Source organism: Strigops habroptila, chromosome 14 (genome assembly GCF_004027225.2).
Source record: "Strigops habroptila isolate Jane chromosome 14, bStrHab1.2.pri, whole genome shotgun sequence".
Taxonomy (NCBI): domain Eukaryota; kingdom Metazoa; phylum Chordata; class Aves; order Psittaciformes; family Psittacidae; genus Strigops; species Strigops habroptila.
In genome coordinates, this window is record NC_044290.2 from 8,160,729 (window position 1) to 8,175,223 (window position 14,495).

At 39.3% G+C, this 14,495-nt stretch overlaps 1 protein-coding gene across 2 annotated transcripts in view; it reads left to right on the plus strand.

The window, feature by feature from the left end:
• The window catches only part of ANKFN1 (ankyrin repeat and fibronectin type III domain containing 1), a 110,867-nt gene that overhangs the window by 86,552 nt on the left and 9,820 nt on the right, over nt 1-14,495 (plus strand). For both annotated transcript variants that reach the window (XM_030506532.1, XM_030506533.1), the window contains exons 13-18: nt 1,281-1,496; nt 3,604-3,770; nt 5,161-5,311; nt 7,080-7,248; nt 10,660-10,826; nt 14,113-14,332. In XM_030506532.1, the coding sequence (XP_030362392.1) occupies nt 1,281-1,496; nt 3,604-3,770; nt 5,161-5,311; nt 7,080-7,248; nt 10,660-10,826; nt 14,113-14,332 (1,090 nt within the window). The remainder of the gene's footprint in view (nt 1-1,280; nt 1,497-3,603; nt 3,771-5,160; nt 5,312-7,079; nt 7,249-10,659; nt 10,827-14,112; nt 14,333-14,495) is intronic.

Consider the following 14,495-nt stretch of genomic DNA (forward strand, 5'->3'; position numbering starts at 1 on the left):
AGCTAAAATAGCTAAGTTATGTATGCCACATAAAGGGCAGTCACTGTGCTGACTATCTAGAGTTTATAAACAATTTAATAATACAGTTTATAAGTAAATATTGCCTGCTAAGTACAGATAAATAATTTTAGGATAATCTATCCATTTACAATGTCATTAAGTTAATGTGCAGCACTTCCCTAAACATACAATGTGCTACATTGTGAATTCAAGTTCTCATTTTAAACTACCCCCATACCTATCCAGCTTACTGTAGATCTCTTGAAAAGTCACAAAGTAACGAGCATATTTTAAATGTCAGGCATTTTTCTTTAAGACATCTGGGAATCTCTTCAGTGGCTGGTCACTGGACTGAGTGTGTTTGCACCTATAAGCAGATGCCTTACTGTGTGAGGAAAGGGATTTTGACCAAAATATGTATTTTATGTGGAGCCTTTTAAAATTACTTTTCTTTAATCCTCACATATTTTCCTGGAGAGCTTTGCCCTGGTAGTTTGTTAGTTTCTGCTGGTTTTGTCTAGCACATTCTTCGTATCTGAAGTAAAAAGAAAAGGGTCCACGTCTCTTCAAATTCTTCTATGGTCCTTCAGAAACACACTCCACAGTTTAGCTCCAAATTATTTACATTCAACACAGATATGAGGGCCTCTTGCTTTTGTTGCTGAAAATAATCTGAATGATTTTAAAACAGAGAACAGAAAATGGAGATTATAGTTAGAAAATATTTGAAGTGTCTATTATGAATGATTTGGGGATAGATGAAGAATTTTGTATCATCGCTGACATTTGGTTATGGGGAGGTTAAGATAAGCACCTAGCTCTTCAGTAAGTTCAAATGAGAAGAGCCTCATTGATACCAAAGGAGTCTCCACTAGACCAGCACTGAGTGCTTTTGAAATTTGCATCCTTGATCTTTAGAAGACTGGGCAAAAATAGGAAGTTCTGTCTAAATAAGTGAATTACTTTGCAATGTTTCCTTTTACAAAGGCATTGGGTCATGATGGTCTTTCTGCTGTTCTCCATTAAATGTTGGACTAAACACTGCTGGACCAACCACATCGGAGGATCCACATTCAATCCACAAACACAACTTAGGGAAAAACTGTTCCTTTTGCCACTAAGTGATACAATATAGGGCAAGTGTTTGAGAAAGATGTGTGTCTAGTTGTTATTGAAGTCAACAGGACTAAAGTCAGTGAGCACAAAGTTAAGTTTAAAAATACACCACTCTCCTGATATGTGACAAATAACTTTCATTTTATAATGTGCTTGTTTTCTAGAATTTGCTGGGAACTCACAACTTAGGCAGAGTTTTTTATGAGCCAATCAAGGATCGACATGGCAATATGCTGATAGTGACTATAAGAGAAGTGGAGAGTCTTTATTCATTTTTCAATGGCAAATGGATGCAGGTATCCAAACTACAAAGCCAGAGGAAATCCCTTTCAACTCCAGAGGAGCCAACAGCGTTAGACATCTTGCTTATAACAATCCAGGTAGTGCTTTGCTTCTCTTACTGTGTGTTATTTGCTTTTGTAAAGCCTGTGCCAGAGCCCTGATTTTTGGAAGAGTCTGGTAGAATTTTAGGCCTTAATCCAGTGCCCAATAAAATTAATGGCAAGGTTCCCACTGAAAGCAAAGACTTATATTACTTCCAGTGGGTCTGGGATCAGATCCTTAATATGTAAAATATCCATGAGATTCTAAAGAAATTACTTCAAAGTCCTAGCAGAGAATAGTAGTTTCTATCAGTTTCGGGAAACCACACTATAGAATTCATAGCAAGGGATATAAAAACCTTTAAAATTCTCTGGGATGGTTTTAAGCACCTATACAGACACTTACAATTTCTACACTCCATAACATTTTTCCATCCAACCTTGAACACTAAATCTGGGCTTAAAACCTTACTGTTCTACTTAATAAACTTGTTCTGTGGGGTTCAGAGTTCCTTGGAGCCTGGTATAGTTGCTAAAGAATTCTTTACCGACCATAACCCTCCTTTAATTTCTGTGTAACATGCCCCTACACTTCACAATTACAAAAATAAAAGGTAAGGATTGACATTAGAAGTCGCTTTGCATAGTCAGTTCAGTCAACATCACTGAGAGCCATGAGCTTTCAGCCCTTCAAGAATCAGGGTTATCTGCAAAGCCATGTTAAAAGTAGAGAGTTCACTTAAAGATCGATACATGTTTTCTGTGGGTAACAGCAACCTATTTCTCCCAAAGTGTCAGTAGCCAACCTCTAAAACTCAGTTGCATGGTTACCCAAAATACTACAAGACAAATCATTGCTTTAGTCCCTTCTTTAGCACCCTTGACTAGACGACGACTGCTGTGGTTATGTTTGAATTAGAGGCACCTTCTTGGGCAGAGACTGTGCTTTTTGCACCGGAAGCTGAGAGGCAATCAAAATACACATTACCAGCTTTTAGGAACGTTAAAACATTTCCAAAAGACAATAAAACTTACCTGATCTATGTTAGATTTAATGTATTAAAATGTGTTAAAGGTGTAGAAAAATGTCAATCTGGGCAGAAGTTTTATATTAGGAAACCCAAAATACAGGCCTGATCAGATTTCCACAGAGATCCTAGTGGAAAAAATGTTCCCCTGGTGGTTTACGCATTCCTATCTAATGCCCACCCTTTCTTCTATTACTTGTTTAATCATCGAATGGGTATTTTGTTCATGAAGTGCTTGTGAAAATGAGGGTCTAATTGCATTGGTCAGAGCCAAGTATAGCACTGGCAGATAATTTGATGGTTCCAAGAGTAAAGGCGTAAGGCCAGGTGTCAATCCTCACCCACTGCAGAAGCACACATTTCTCAGGACGGCAGCAGACATCAGTTTTAGGGTAGTTCTGGGAGACTGCAATACCTAGCTTTAAAGACATCTCCTGGCTTCAGCAAATCCTCCATCATTAATTCTTTCTAAGTTCTATTTTTTGGTAAAGATATTTGTGCAGAAAGCACAGCCATCAATTAAAATTAGCAAACCACCAATGCCCATGCTCAGTGAGACCTCCCTGTTGACAGCAGGTGACACAGAACAGATAGGCTGGGACTCTGCAGGGACTTCTTTGGTGCCAGTACTGGCTTATGCAGCCCCTCTCTCCCACCTTTCCCAGTGTTCTAATGCTGCTCTATTCCATCTGTGCAGCTACACATCAAATGTGAACCAGGGAACTGCTCTGGCTGAAAAATGACTGCTCCTTTTCTAAGCTGTTTTTCAGCTGAATCAATTCCCTGACCCAGCTACTGCTGAAATGACCAGGCAGGAGTGCAGAGGTGGGTCTTATTTAAGCTAGTTTAAATACTACAGTTGTAGAAGATTGAAACCTCAGGTTTTTAGAACCAATTCTCACATGACATGGAGAGCTTAGAGAACCTGTGTATGACTTTTAAGTTGTCCAAGCGCATCCAAACTACCAGAGATTATTTATATGCTTAAGCACATGCTTAAATGCTTTGTGAATTGGGAACACTTGAAACAAAAAGATGGCTGTAAAAACATTTGTTGCTTTTTTATCCCAAAGTCTTCCACTTACATGAAAAAAAAAAAAAGAGATTTTTATGTAGGACTGTTTCTCTTCAAACAGGACATACTCACCTACCACAAACGAAGTCAGCAGCGCCTCCCTCCCGGCTTGTATCTGGGTTACCTTAAGCTCTGCAGTTCTGTGGATCAAATCAAAGTGCTCGTGTTGCAGAAGTTGCCTAATGTCCTGTGTCATGTTAAAATCCGAGACAACAGCAATGTCTCCAGGTAAGTGAATATATACCTTATACGTCATATTTACACAGATCTGTGTAGCGACAGAACATTTGTTTTAAGTTTAAAACAAATGATCAAATTTGAACACTAAGGCAATTTTACCACTGAAAAATTGTAGGTGCCAGCAAAGTCTGGCTCAGGTGTGTACCAGCACAGGAGTCAGCACTGAACTAAGGTGGACAGATGAGCCCATTGGTTTCTAAGAATAGTATTACGTTGGTCGCTCAAATTCTGCACAGTGGTACTGATCTTTCATATATCTGCTAGGAAGATCATAGCCTGCAGCCTGGAATCAGCCTTCAGTGAATACATGTCACCCTTTTTCCTGATTTCTCCTGACCATGGGCTGATGGTGGTGGTGATTTTTGTGTGTATTTCCTTGTGTAATATCTGGATTCTCTAATCCAGAGCAAACACACATCAATTCAAAACACATATTCAGACAAACGCTATCAGCCACTGAACTGCTGTGCTCTGAGAAAGCCATTTTCCCCTTTGTCCATTGCTTCCCTTATCTATTGGGCAAGTGCACTTATTTGTCCTGCCTGGTCCTTGCCTAGTGGGCAACATATTTTATTGGCTTTCTTCTAAAACTTTTTAATCCCTTATCATTTCAGCAACCAGCTGATAATTTTGCATGAGGAAAAAGGAACTGGCTATCTGCATGGACAACAAGGATACCCAGAATGTAGTAGTTAATATTAACAAACATTTTGGCAGGAATATAAAGCCTAGTGCTTCAGAGTTTATACCAGTCTTGAAGTTTAAGATCAGATCTTTATTTAGGCGCAAACTGTACCACATCTATTACTCATCTAGTAGTGGATTTTCCTGTACTTTTTTTTCTGGAATGTTTGGTGCTGGCTGCTTTTCAAGACTGAATACTGGGCAGGGTACATTAAGGATTTGATCCAGAAAGATGATTCTCATGTTTATCAGGTCTAAAATGGATATATGTCAGGCAAACCAGGAAGTTCTTTGGCTCCAGTGAGTAGAAGAGAGTCTTGTCACAGAAATGAAACTTCCTGCTAATTGTCACTGTTGTCATTTCCAGTGCATACTTTTGAAAATGTTGTGGTAGATATGGAATGAAGTATGTGAAAAAGAAAATCTGGAGTGAGGAGCCTTAGTGAAATCTTTTAAAGGCACTTGGATTTTCAGAGGGTTGCAAGGAATGTTCAGCCTGATGTACATGTGCTAGAAAAATTACACTTTTCAGAGTTAGACTGTTAACTACAAACAACCAAGGCTGCACAAGTTTAGAATGTTTTGCTATATGAGGATTAAACTATCAACAGATCCCAAATGCACATACACTGAATTCCTGCTTGTGCACTGAACTTTTGTTGTATTTCTAATTTTAACTTGACTCAACATACAGAGATGAGTGGGAATGGATCCAAACACTTTCTGGCTCAGAATCTGTGGAAAGTATGGATCATACTTCAGACTGCCCTACTCAATTGTTCTTGTATGAGCTCCAGATGGCAGTGAAAGCTCTCCTTAAACAGATCAATCTACCTCTGCATCAGGTATTTTCCTCTGCGGTATTTATCACCTTCTTAAAAACTGATTCTTAAGAACACAACTAAAAGCTACAAACTGTGTAACTTGCAAGCAGGGATTAAATGATACTGTTGCAAAAAAAAAGAAAAGCAGAGAAGTTTTGTATTCCATTATTCTAAGGGGTGGGGGGAACATCTTCAATAAACCAGTTATTTCCCTGGATATCTGAACATACAAGGATTAAGAGACAATTTTCAATTAGCTCCTATTTTTTTGCATCTGTTAGCATATTTGTGCAACTTCAGGCAGGTGCAAATAGGTACTTTTGCATGAAAATAGTAGTTGCGAGCACCTTTACCCAGCTGGCAAAGAAGAACAGGTATTTTTCCAGGCAATCAGGGCAATAGACTGTTCTTCTGGAGGCAGTAGTGAGGGTGTATGAAAGGCCTGCTGAAGACACAGCATTTTGCTATTCTTTTACACACAGATAAACATAGCACTTCTAAACCACATAGCTCTAGACCTCCAGATTGCTGTGGGTGAGGAGAGGTATCTGGCTTCTGGCTTTACATTTATGTACAAGAAATGCATATGTGAATAAATAAAGTCAGGGGGGATAATCTATGATGTGAAAGATCCATGAAAAAATAAGCTAAGGAGTTTGTTTCTTGTTTACATGAATTCCATTTTATTTTGGTCTACATGGGTAAGGAGGGCTTAAAGAAGAAGTAAATCATCTTTATATTCGCTTCAAGGTCTGTTTGTGCAGCTAGAAAGATGTGGCCTTAAAATAAATTAATCTGCTTCTACATTTCTTGATTTTGAAAGGTTTAGGCTTTGCTTTTAAAAAGGAATCCATCAGTCCTGCACCTTCTAGCCTGGGAAGAGCCAAGTAAGACTCAAGTATAATCCAAAATTAAGACAGATGGTGTGCTGCCTTGTGGTCAGTCACTCTAATTCAATAGGGCTCTGTACAGGTCTCTATGCTAGTGTATTTTCTTGGGGGTTATAGCTTTTGTGTATCTTTTTTTTTTTTGACCTAGGAATGTGCAATATATTCCTCAGGCTGCAGCTCAGCCCAGCATTTAAGCTCATCTATTGTGCATGAGAGAGAGACGTAAACATGACCTTGCAGTTAAACACAGTTGTAAATGTTCCGATGGCTCAGGACCAAACTCCTGTGTTAATTAATTCCATTTTTAATTTAACAGATTTATTTATGTATTTTTATTACTTCTGTGGCAAACAGAATGATGGGCAGCGATGCTGGTGCATGCCCAGGGTAACATGCAGTGCTGCACACAGCAGCTCTACAGCAGCCTCCAGCCAACTCCTGTGTGTGCCATTTTCTCTTGCTGCAGCACTTGTTAAACCTTTCCAGTGCTGTGTTGAGGGAGAGCTGCATATTTCTCTTAACCAACCCTAAATTGAATCTTAAAGGTTTTTAATTGAATCCATTTTCATGTTTTCACATAATTATGCAATCATAATCTTGAAAAGCACATGGCATGTGATCATTTTCTGCCTAATAAGAAACATAAATGTTGTTTTCAGGGGGGTTGTGCCTGTGTGTGTTGTTTTAATGTGGAACATTGCAGCTTTAAATCTTTATTTTATGTAGTGACATGAACCCACATTTAGGGCCCTCCCCCCCCCCAAATATTTTTTATAAAAATTCCGAGCTTGATGTTGTGCAAATTTTCTTTAATGTTTTATATCATTTGGGGTGTTGTTTATATAAGTGCCATGTTGTAATTCTCTCCTATTTCTTCCCCCGCGCGTGTCCCTCTACAGGCTAAGCACTTCCGTCTGTATACACAGGAGGTGTTGGAACTGGGTCACAATGTCTCCTTTCTTCTCCTGCTCCCCGCCTCAGACGACGTCTGCACTGCCCCAGGACAGAATAATCCTTACACCCCACACTCAGGATTTCTTAACCTCCCTCTTCAGATGTTTGAACTCGGTATAGTAGCTTGCTTCACCTCGAAATATTAACCCAGTCTCCTTATAATAAAATCACAAAGTTGTATCTGTTTTCCCCCTTGTCCCAGTGGAGAGTCAATAAATCACATGATGGCTTTGGCAACAACACTACCTATAACTGTGTACAAGTTATAGAGGGAGCAGAGCGGTTAAAGCATATACTGTAGCAATCGTTATTGAAATGTAAAGCATAGAGCAAAGCCCACAGTTATCCACTATGTGTCTAGAAGCTTATTTGGAAGATGATGTGCTCTAAAAAAACAGAACCAACAAAATTACACACAACACAGCAAAGCTGGAGTGTGAAAGGAGATGCAAATAAGAATCCTTCTAAATTGTCACCAGAATCACTAGTTCTGGAGAGGAGAATTTTTGCAGTTTCTGATTGCAGATAGTCTGACTATCTGCAAGGTCTGAGTCCCTCACAGCTTTGCGAAAGGTGAGTGGAGTTTCCCAAGTGAGGATCATCATTTTTTCTTCTGATTCCTGGAAAAATGCAGGAGACAGTCACATTGCAGTTGTGGAAAATGCCAAAGCAATGGGCTTGAATCTGTTTCTCTAGGGAGCACATCCTGTGCTGCAGCAGATTCAGCCCTCTTGTTCCACAGCATTGCTGGCTGGGTAAAAGTTCCCCAAAACAGAATTTCCCAGCTGTCTCACAGAAGGCATAAGATGCTTTTGCTTCAAGGTCCTCTATTTCTCATTTCTTTGTGTTTGGTCCACAGAGAAAAGAAAGGTTCCACATAAAAGCAGCTCATAAAGACTTAATAGTTCTTCTTAGAAAGAATATTGTAAGTATGGGGACTGCTGAGCCTTACACATTAGTCTCTTCTGTTTCCTTCTGGCCTGTAAAACTGGATATCTTTCTTCCCTCTGCCTTGGAGAAGAGAAGAAAGATACAAGCCAAAACTGAAGGAGTCAATACATACAGAGCCACTACGGAGTAGGTCTCTAGTGGCAACTGTGTCCTCATTGATAACTCTCTCAGGTGCTTATGTGACACCATTACCATTCTATCTCCTGTATGTCATTGCTAAGTGCAGTTAGAACCACTAATGTAGGAGAACAATGATTAGATGTTAATGGCGGATCTTACCAACACTATATTTCTGGAGTCACAATTGATCCGTGACCTACCATCATCCAGCAACACAAATACACAGACAGGAACACACAACTGTGTTCATCCCACATCAGCCAGAGCACACAAAGTGGTGCCTGTGACAACTCCGGGGTTTTATGCTGGCTGTGGGAGCACAGATGACAGCTAGCTGAGCTGCCATGTAATTACGAGTGGTACAGACAGGCAATACATGAGCTGGTGTAGTTTGCCCAGGAAAAGTTACCCCTTCAAAAGAAAACTAATGTGATTGAACTAGAAGAGTTAGTTCAGTGCTTTGGGTCATATGTCCATGGCTGTAGTGCCTTAAAGCCAGACTTATCTTCCTGGCACACAACCCTGAAGCTTACTATTAGACTGTGTGTATTGAGCATATCATTTGTTCCTATGAGAGGTGACTGCTGCACTCACTGTGCAAATTAATGCATGAAGCATACTCATTTCTGGTGAAATTAATCTCTGTGCTAGAGGCTTTGCAGACGATTTAACCCTCATTATGTGGTATGCAGGGCGGGGACAGGAGTCATTCTCATTTCTGGGACATAGTTTGCATCAGGCTGAGAAAGCTATAGACACTGAATGGGGTGATGTGGTGCAGATAAACATGCAACAGAGCAATCTCTCAAAAGGCACTCTGGGTGCAGACCTCTCTTTTTAGCAGTTCATGGTGGAGAAAACAGTATGGAAAGTGAATTTTATATTTGAGTATTTTTTTATCAGTAAGCAATCATCTGGCCAAAGGCAGATGACATTTCTGTATGACATTATATATGTATCCCTGATGTTCTATAAAGTGACTGTGATTCACATCTCAAATATTAGAAGCTTCCATTCCCCATTAGCTGGTGGCTACCAGCTATATAATTGCATAACCACAAAAGACTATGTTGAAGCAACATTTGTTAAAGTAACATTAAAGGGTCTGACTTAAAACCACAAAGGCTAGAAACTTCAGCACTGAAGCTGAAACCGCGGCTGTAATTCACTCAAGAGTCCACCACATATGGCATATATACTGAAAGACCACACACTATTCAGACTAGATCCCTGCAATATCTCGGCATCTTTGAGAAACCAGAAGGTAGAATTCTTTCTTTCACTCTTTTTGGGGGGATTTCTATGTTCAGATTAGGCCTTTACTGTTATGCTAATGATGAGTCTATGATCAGATTTCTTAGTTTGAAAAAGTCTTCTCAATTATTCTTACCATGTTGTTTGCATGGAACAAGTAGACATGTGATGCTGTTTTGATTTCTTTGTTGATATTTATGATAAAACAATATATGAAATTTACATTTAAAATATCCTGAAAAATACCCTGCCCCAATCCAGAGAAGTAGCAGTAGTAACCAGCGGGCAGTCTGCTATAACAAGGTCATGCTGTTGTGCTTGCATTTATTGAAACACCACTGAATGGAGAGGTATTTCTGAAAACTTGATCTCCCTCAGCACATTTCAGCGTGTCTGTGCAGAGGTTCACAGAGATAACTGCTAAGTTTTGCCTGTGCAATTGCAGCTTCTGTAATAATGTAACTTTAAGAGGCCAGGAAAACTAACATATGTGAAGCTCCATGGCACTGGGGCTGTTGTGTCTCTGTTACCTAATTACCTCTTTTAGAGGTAGCTGTGATAGCTGTTATACTCCTAAGCCGAATTACACACAGCAAGAGGTCACATCTGAACCTTCTGTGTTACCCTTCTGCATGAGTGTTCAGGGCATGATGAGTGCTAACACCTAACAGAGTTTTGTTTCACCCAAACTGATATCACTGAAATGCTTTTACTGCTGAGTCATTTACATTTCAGTTACTGATTTAAGCCAGCCTAACCCAAGAGAAAGTTATCACCCTTTGAAATGATACTTCCCTTCTGAAACACTCAATTAAAAAAAAATAAAAGATGAGTTCCATTTTCCAGTCATGTCACTGCTTTCTTGATAAAAGAAATGATGAGCTATAAAAGCCTCAGAAACAGCCTTTCTGATTAAAGCTATCAAGGGTAAGATAGCCTCTGGAGTTGCATACTAAGGACCTGATTATCCCTTCACTTAGATATAAATTAGAAATGACTCTTTTGAAATCAGGGAAGTTACAGAGTAAATCCAGTGTAAATGAGAGGAGAATTAGAGCCTGTATTATTTATTTCTAGCTTAAAGTAACCCATCCAGAGTTAGTAATTATATCTAATAAAATTTGTGTTCTGAAAGCTAAGGATTTCATATTTCATAACCAAAATAAAACAATGTTTCCTTTGCACTTGGTCTTTTCACAGTTCATTTTTGCTGTTACAAGGAAAAATTTATAAGCCTGTATTGCCGCCTTTCTGCTGTCATAGAGCTGGACTCTCTGAAAACCCAGCAATCCCTAAGGGAAGCAATTTCAGACAGTGAAGTCGCTGCAGCCAAACAAAGACACCAGCAAGTTATAGACTACATACAGGTAATAGTCTGTTTCTGCCTATTCCAAGGAGATTTTAAGGTGGCTTTCTTAAAAATTGCATAGGGCTGTAACTTGAAATCTAAATGGAGAATTATTCACAGACATCATAAAAAGAGCAGTTGTATCAAAAGTGCAATTCTGGTTTTATGAAATTCAAACCCAGAACATGATTTCCTTAGTTGTTGCTTTTATAGAAGGATTTTTATGGGTAAAATCAAATGACAGTTATACTAGACTGTTATAAAGAAACGTGTCAGTCTGCTTGTAAAACTCACTCCCATCTAATGTGAGGTAAGCTAGTACCAGGCTTGGGCATTCATTTGTGTAATGGTTTTTCTCTGTCTTTGTGAACTGAGGACATTTTTTACTATGATAAGTTGCCAATTAAAAAAATCTAAATGAAAATTCAGACTAGTTTGCTGAGCCAATCTTCATCAACAATATCACAGTGAAGAAAGCAGCTCTGCACTGAAGATAGCAAGCTAGCTCCAAAGCATCTGCAAGTCTGTCCAGCACCATGCAGTGATACAGCTTCAGTTCCCCAGTGCAGAAGGATCACAAATGTTACCATATGTTATCATACTGTCTAATTTGCTTATTCTCTGTATCTCACACTGATTTCCAGTACTATTCGCAGATCAGAGCTTTACCAATTCAAGTCAGGGATCTTCCAACTACACTCCATTGTGCTCCATAGCAAGGCCTGTCCTTTTGCAAACTGTTTTGGCAATTGGTTATTTAGAGCTAATACTCCTTTGCAGAGCGCATCTATGGACATGGTTGATCTGTCTTTCTACAACTGAGGTGCAGATAAATTAACAGCTCTGCATTCTTCACATTCAAGCAACCTTCTGTTGGAGTAGGGGCCAAGGCAACCATTTATCCCATTGATAATATGTTTTTGTCCATAATTATGAACAAGATGATAATATTTCTGTTCTTCTCTGCTCTGAATTCAGATCCCCTTTGCCTTGTCCACTTCGGAGCTTTTGGCAACATGCAGGAGGGCAGAGAGGAATGTTCCATTGTATTTTCACTGCTCAAACATCTCCTTCCTTCTCATCTTCCCACCCTCACACTCAGAAAATCTAGCTTTTTCCCAGTGTGCAGGAGATTTTGGCACATTTTTCTCCTTCACATCAGAAATAAGTATATATATGTTAATATGCATGTACTTTATAGACAGGTCTGTGTTCCTCTTCTCCAAAGTGTTTGAGTCACATATATACACTGGGAAAATACGGGAGAACATTTTAAACTTCAGTGTTTTGTGCTGAATTATTGTGACAGTGTATTAGCCTTGTCAGGTTTCCTCTCAAATGAAAACCAGCTGTATTCCACCTATTGGCAAAAATATCTCAGCCCACCACATACCGCAATCTTCAGTGGTGACCACAAAACCGCAAGAGCATTTGTGTGATCCTAGATCTAAGACAGTGTTGAAGTCACTACACAAACCAAACATTGTAAAGAGCAAGGGAGTCTATATAAATGCAGTTCTGAAAAGGAGTCAGAGGGCAACTGAAAAGTAAAGATTAAAATAAAATAAAAGAGCAGATAAGGTACTTGGAGACTTTACCAGAGTGTTACACAGCAAGAAATCTGCAGACACTGAAACTAGAACTGAAGTTAAGCTGTGAGTTATACAGTGTAATGCTTCAGACGTTCCTGAATTGTAAAAGAACCACAGTTCATTAAAATGACTGGTCCATTATCCCAGGAGACACTGCAGAATGGCATCAAGGAGAAAAACAACAGGATTTGCATTTTATTAAACTGCATGCACTGTGATTTCTGTTTGGGTTTGAGGGAGGATCACAGACAGAGAATACAAAATCTCCAAAATCAAATAGGTGAGACGTTTTCTAACTGGCATTCTCTTCATGGAGCAACACTGAAGTCTTGAAATGATGTAGGATTATGAATTAATCTCTGAGCCATTTGCTATTCTTATCAGTGTATATTCTTAGCTCAAATTAACTCAGTGGCGAGGCTTGCACTGACATCATTGGAGTCGGGATTTCACCTTTACATAAAAATGGCCATACTAGGTCAAGACAAAGATCCATCTCTCCGGTTATCCTGTCTCCAACACAGCTCATCAAGAACTACCCTAGCAAAACTGGCATCTACAGTATCCTTTGGCAATAAATTTCACACTTTGAATGTGCATTTTGTGAAGAAGTATCTCTAGCTAAGAGTATGTGCTGGAGACCTCATCTTAGAATATATAAGTCTGCAGTCTCCTCTTCTCTGGTGCCTTTGTTACTTCTCTATTTGATAATACCCACTGCACAAAGTACCACTCACTTTTGCCTATCCATTTACTGACCCAGGGCTCTCATTCTGCATTCCTGCAGAATGTATTTGTATAACTGCAGAGCAGTTTCCCTTAAGCACTGCAATATTAATATGAAGGCTCGTTTCTTTAAATGCAGAATCTTCTGTAGGAAGAGAAGTACGAGGGAAGTTCTAGAAAGGGTACTGCAGCAGAAGGATAATATACTCACAGCTACTGTCATTTGCTGGTTGCAGCAACATCTGCTCCGTCATCAAACATGTTGAATTGCTTGAAGATGTTAAAAGTGTTCCATTATCAAAAGACTCTCAAGACCCACATTAAACAGCATCCTTCCTCTCTGCATAGATACGTAAAGCTATATCCTGCTATTGATTTAGGCACTTGTCTCTTATTGCCATCAACAGGCATGTGTTAGAAATGTCTTACTGTAGATTGATACTATTAAAATATATGAAGACCAAGATTATGATAAGGGAGAAACCTGCAGTTTAGCTTATAGCTGTGCTTACACCCTCCATGTATTTATATTCTTCTTCTGTTAAAAACCAGGTTTCATCAGAGCACTCTGCTTTGGAGCATAATCCAGGGTTTGCAAGGATGCTCAAGAAGTCTTGCTTTCATTTCAGTATGGAATGAAAACAACTTTCAACTATGCTACAAAATTCATCACATTTTTTACTCCATCAAAAGACCATTTTCATTTTCTCTGCATGTCAGAGTTTAGGCCTGAATTCACCCCCCGCAACTACATGTTCTTAACTGTGGTATCTCATTTGAGAATCAGACTCTGCAGTGGTGGAGGTGAATAAGTGCTGAACCAAAGGCAGTTCAGACCATTTACATCTGAAGTGTCCTGTCAGGGGATCCTGCTTCTCTCTATTGGCAGCAACTACACACTCACTTGGGCACTTGTACAAAGTACACACTTAGGTAGAATCAATACACAGACTAACTGTGCTTTCTCACCATTTCTTTTCTCTATAGCAAATCGATGAGATCTGGAGGGATATGAGATGGATCACAGAAGCACTGCAGTACGCAAGATACAAGCAGCCAGCAGCTGGCCTACCCATAAGGAAGTTTGTGGATCTTTCAGAAGAACACTCTCAAAAGAAAATCAGTTCATCCTCTTCACATCTAGATTGTCTTCCTTCACCTCCCCCTTCACCTGAGGCTAGAATCCAGAGAAAAAAAGCTGTGAGTGGTAAGAGAACTCTTCTTTGTTCATCAAGCAAAATCCTTGAACTCACTTTAACTTGTAACAGTTCTTGTATGTCCTTTTATAAAAGGAGTAATTTTTTCCCATAGCTGCCACGGTATTTTAACAATCATTTTACCAATCATTTGCCACTTGATATCCTGAGATC